This window comes from Puma concolor, chromosome E1 (assembly GCF_028749965.1).
Source record: "Puma concolor isolate L17-30 chromosome E1, mPumCon1.1.hap2, whole genome shotgun sequence".
In the NCBI taxonomy this organism is placed as follows: domain Eukaryota; kingdom Metazoa; phylum Chordata; class Mammalia; order Carnivora; family Felidae; genus Puma; species Puma concolor.
In genome coordinates this window covers 57,106,693-57,111,813 of record NC_141680.1, presented here as the reverse complement: position 1 = coordinate 57,111,813, position 5,121 = coordinate 57,106,693, and the positions used below count along the sequence as shown (strand labels likewise).

General features: G+C 62.0%; 1 protein-coding gene across 1 annotated transcript; it reads left to right on the top strand.

The window, feature by feature from the left end:
• BTBD17 (BTB domain containing 17) lies at window positions 1-4,570 on the top strand. Its single transcript, XM_086687942.1, has 3 exons — window positions 1-156; window positions 1,608-1,884; window positions 3,242-4,570. Exons 1-3 carry the CDS (start codon window positions 72-74, stop codon window positions 4,314-4,316), a joined length of 1,437 nt encoding a protein of 478 aa, XP_086544068.1. The 5' UTR covers window positions 1-71; the 3' UTR covers window positions 4,317-4,570.
• Window positions 4,571-5,121: the final 551 nt, after the last annotated feature.

The window sequence follows — 5,121 nt, the reverse complement described above, 5'->3', positions numbered from 1 at the left end:
GGAAGAGGGATGTGAGCACAGTGGTCTGGGCTTCGAGGTCCCTCCAGCGAGCTCAGGGGCGGGGCACAAAGATGCTTCGGCTGGGCTATGCCAAGCCCGGGTCCTGGGCCAGCTTCTGGGCCATCCTGACCTTGGTGGGTCTGGCCACTCGAGCAGGTGAGTGGGCAGTGGGTGGGGTGAGGGTGGAGGGCAGGGAAGAGAGGCAGGACTGCTGGGCCCTAGCGCCACGAGGCCGGGAGGGGGCGGTGTCCAGCAGGCCAGGGCGATTTGATCACTGCAGACTCTGTGGAGGAGGCCGGCCTCAGAGGGAAAAAGGGCAGGGCGGGCAGGCAGGGGTCTCAACGGCAAGAAGACCTTTTCCCCCAGACAAGTGGGCCCAGGCAGCGGCCGAGTGTAATGCCATCAGCATTCGGGGCCTTCATAGTGACAGCTTGGGGAGGTGGGGTTGGGAAATTAACAGCCCACCCACCTCTCACCCTCCCCTTCTCCCTCTGTTCCCCTTTCTCTGACACACAGATGCTCTGCTGTCGTGTGAGCCTTCTCTGCCATAGTCCACATGGGCCATGGACCTGTGTGTGTGTGTGTGTGTGTGTGTGTGTGTGTGTGTGTGTGTTGGGGCAGGTGCTCATCTGCTGCTCTCAGGCACCCACCTTGTCTCCCTCTGAGTCTCCTCACACTGTTCTCTGCTTGGGGAAGCCGCTGGCTGCATTTTCTATCACTGGGTTTTCTGTAACTGAGTGCATGTCCCCATCTGACCCTCACGGCATCCCCAGAAACATGGCAGAAGGGCCGGATGGGACCGTGAGAGTCCCTTTCCAGCTGCAGCCTGACCTCTGTATTTTCTCTGGTCCCCCACAAGCCACCTCCTGCAAGTGGACTTCAGTCTCAGAGGTCAGCACCCAAGAGGGCAGCTGGGCCTGGAAAGAGCTTCTCCTCCTCTCCACAGCCTCCTCTCATGCTGCCCCTCCCGCTCAGTGCTCTGCCCACACCCCCCCCCCCCAACCCTCCCTCTGTTCCCAGCACCCCGAGCCCATCCTTCTCAAGGGCCTTTGCAGGGCTGGCTCCTTCTTGTCACTTCCTCAGGGAGCCATCCCTGATTTCTGCACCTCAAGTAGCCTTACCCTGACTCCTGTCACTTCCCTCATGTATCAAGAGTCCCAGACTACAGTGCTTATTTGTGTACGGAATGCCTGTCTAATCAGCTGGTTTGTGCTTTTATCAGGAGGTGAGAGGGGTGGGGACCCAGTGGTTCCTCAACCCTTGCCTGGGGGTCTGGCATCCTGGAGATCAGTTTTGAGCATTTTTGTCCCCCACTGGTCCATGATCTCTCCTCGCTGGGAATCAACAACCCCCCTTGCAAGAGCATCATCTCAGGGTCTGCTCAGGGTCAGGTTCACAATCTTCCTCACCTAGGATGTGCCTGTGTGTGCATACACGTGTCCACAAGCTCCGTGGGCACAAACGGGTAGGCACACGGCCTCCCCAGACCTGCCTGCCCTCTGCCCACACCCAAGCACACGCGTCTCCAGCTGGTCCCTCTGTGCCCTTAGATCGCACCCCGGGGCCCAGGTGCCTTCTCAGCCGCGCCGTGTTCCTTCCCGCTGCAGCTCAGAGAGCCGATGTTGGCGGGGAATCCACGGGCACCTCCATCAACCACTCCCAGCTGCTGCTCCAACGCCTGCAAGAGCTTCTGCGGCAGGGCAATGCCAGCGATGTGGTCCTGCGGGTGCAGGCTGCGGGCACCGACGAGGTCCGGGTCTTCCACGCCCACCGCTTGCTGCTGGGCTTGCACAGTGAGCTGTTCCGGGAGCTGCTGAGTAACCAGAGTGAGGCGGTGCTTCAGGAGCCCCGGGACTGTGCTGCGGTCTTTGACAAGTTCATCAGGTGCGGAAGGGTTAGGGGGGAGACTTCACCCCTTTCCAAGGCCCTGGCTTCTCAGCCCCTTAGTGGACACGATGTCCACCCGTCCCCCGGAGGTCATGGGGATGACAGTGCAGCCACCCCATGCATCCCTCCTCCCTCTGCCCTCTTGCAAAATGCAGCGTGACCCCCCTGCCCTTGCCTGCAAGCTCTGTGCATTTTCATGTCAATTACCAATGCTGGCAGAGCTGTTTCCAAACCTGGCCTTGGGAGCTTTTAAAAACTGCAGATTCCCGGACCTGGCTCTGGATCACCGGCTTCAGGTCTGGGGTTGGGCCCAGCTATCATTTTTGTTTGTTTGTTTTAGAGCCTCCATGTGGTTTTTGTGTCTGGTCAGGGTTTGAAGTTCAGGGCCAGGGAGAGTAAGCCAGCTCTCTCTCCTATCTCCTGCTCCCTTCCAGTGTACTGCACAAGGGCGCCATTCACACTAGAGTCAGAGAAAGTAACCCCGTTTTAATAGTTTAGACAAGACGGCAGCAGAATTCCAGGCAATAGGAAGAGGGGTAACACAGAAGGGCAAAAGGCCCCCCCCCCCACCCGCCCCCAATCCCATACAGCGCCTCTGCGGACCTCTGATTGGCTAGAATTCAGTCACATGGCCACGCCCGCTGGAAGGGAGGCTGAGAAACCATCTTTTATTCCCAGAGGCAAACATGTGAGACTAAAATGCAGCGGAAAGAAGAGACAGCTGTGGGCAGTTGTCACCACAGCCGGGCAAAGCCCGTGACAGTGGGGACCTGGCAGGAAGGGTGGCCAGGGGGATGGGAGCAGACAGCGACAGGGAGTGAGTGAGCCAGCCGGAAGACAGGAAAGATGCAGTGAGAAAGAGGAGCTTGCAAGCAAAGGGGGAGGGTAGAGGGAATTAACCCTTGTTGACGGCCTTCCCTGCAACCAGCGCCCCCCTACCCCCCCGCACCTCGTTCCTTCTCCCCACAGCTGTCACAGCGGCCCTGTTACCCGCTTTCCCAGCTGATCAGCATAAGGTTCAGGGAAGGTGAATGATTTGCCCACTTGCTAGTAGGATATGGATCTGCACCCGGCTTGTAAACCCCACAATGGCAGGAGCCTCGTCTGTCTTGTGGCCTAGAGCAGGGCACCTGATAGATGCTCAGTAACGACATGCTGTTTCCATGTCCCCAGAGAAGCGTAAAGAAGAGGGGTGAAGCAGGATGGGCGAGGAGGGTCCTTGAGAGGAAGACAGGAAGCCTCAGGGTCCACTGCTCCGCTTGCACCTTGCCCACACCCAAGGCCGGTCCCCTGCGCGTGTGGGGCAGAGCCGGCCCTGCCCTGCCCGTGCCACATCTCTACGCCTCTCCCGCAGGTACCTCTACTGCGGCGAGCTGACCGTGCTGCTGGCCCAGGCCATCCCCCTGCACAGGCTGGCCACCAAGTATGGCGTGGCGTCCCTGCAGCGCGGCGTGGCCGACTACATGCGCGCGCACCTGGCGGGCGGCGCGGGCCCGGCGGTGGGCTGGTACCACTACGCGGTGAGCACCGGGGACGAGGCCCTGCGCCAGAGCTGCCTGCAGTTCCTGGCCTGGAACCTGTCGGCCGTGGCGGGGAGCGCAGAGTGGGGCGCCGTGAGCCCCGAGCTGCTGGGGCAGCTCCTGCCGCGCTCGGACCTGGTGCTGCAGGACGAGCTGGAGCTGTTCCACGCGCTGGAGACGTGGCTGGGCCGCGCCCGGCCGCCCCCCGCCGTGGCCGAGCGCGCGCTGCGGGCCATCCGCTATCCCATGATCCCGCCCGCGCAACTGTTCCAGCTGCAGGCGCGCTCGGCCGCCCTGGCGCGCCACGGCGACGCGGTGGCCGACCTCCTGCTGCAGGCCTACCAGTTCCACGCCGCCTCGCCGCTGCACTTCGCCAAATTCTTCGACGTCAACGGCAGCGCCTTCCTGCCCCGCAACTACCTCGCGCCCGCCTGGGGCGCCCCGTGGGTCATCAACAACCCGGCCCGCGACGACCGCAGCACCAGCTTCCAGACGCAGCTGGGCCCGAGCGGCCACGACGCCGGACGCCGGGTCACGTGGAATGTGCTCTTCTCGCCGCGCTGGCTGCCCGTCAGCCTGCGGCCCGTCTACGCGGACGCCGCGGGCACCGCGCTGCCGGCCGCGCGTCCAGAGGACGGCCGGCCGCGCCTGGTGGTCACGCCGGCCAGCAGCGGCGGTGACGCGGCGGGTGTGAGCTTCCAGAAGACCGTGCTGGTGGGGGCGCGCCAGCACGGCCGCCTGCTGGTGCGCCACGCCTACAGTTTCCACCAGAGCAGCGAGGAGGCCGGTGACTTCTTGGCGCACGCAGACCTGCAGCGGCGCAACTCCGAGTACCTGGTGGAGAACGCTCTGCACCTGCACCTCATCGTCAAGCCGGTCTACCACACCCTCATCCGGACCCCCAAGTAGCCAAGTGGGCCGGGGGGCGGGGGGCGCCTCTGGAGTGGGAAATAGAGGCCTGGCATTGATGGCCTTAGGCATGTGGGAGGCGTGCCACGAATGGAGGTGCCTCCATTGGTCCCCTGGGCGGCCAGGTGCTGGTGGCCTTGGAGCTGGGGTGGCGTCCAGGGGAGGGGTGGTAGACCAGATGCTTGGTTTCAGGAGCTGATTTCACAGCTGCCTCGAAGGCAGTGCTCTTGGTTGAATAAACCCATGCTCAGCGAGCCGAGGGGATGATTGAACTACCCAGCTCCCGGGTAAAAACAGCCCAAGGATGGTCCCAGAGGTGCGGGGTTCCCCCACCTTTCATTAGGTTTTCTCGAAGGTCCCCACCCCCACACGGAACAGGGCAGGTAAGGGCAACCAAATGGGCCAGCCTGGGAAATCTGGGGGCCTCCAGGACCCCTTGCTGGACTTTTTTTCAAGAGGCTTAGCTGGGCAATTTCTGAGCCCTGACTTCCAGAGGGTGCCCCCCTCCCCTCAATTTGGCTAATTAGGCTTTGTATGGTTCTGTCCACCAAAAGACTCTGATCTTTCATGGGACCCACCCTGAGCAGGTGTGAAGGCTGGTGGGAGGGGGCATGAATGGACCTTGCTAGCCCCACCCTTCCCGGGGAGGGTCTAGAGAAAAACTCCTTTCTCCCAGGTATTTGTAGGTTGATGCAGTGGAACTGGCCAGGTGGAGATGGGGTGTTGGGGAGGGAGGAAGGGAGTCGGATTGCCTCTTTATCAGTCACGAGCACCCCACATTCCAGACAAGGTCTAGATTCCAAAA

What these genes read in the sequence shown, in the direction of transcription:
- BTBD17 (XM_086687942.1), top strand. Translation starts at nt 72, where the DNA reads ATGCTTCGGCTGGGCTATGCCAAGCCCGGGTCCTGGGCCAGCTTCTGG. An exon ending in GGGTCTGGCCACTCGAGCAG is followed by an intron (nt 157 to 1,607) that starts GTGAGTGGGCAG and finishes TTCCCGCTGCAG; the next exon opens with CTCAGAGAGCCGATGTTGGC. An exon ending in GTCTTTGACAAGTTCATCAG is followed by an intron (nt 1,885 to 3,241) that starts GTGCGGAAGGGT and finishes CCTCTCCCGCAG; the next exon opens with GTACCTCTACTGCGGCGAGC.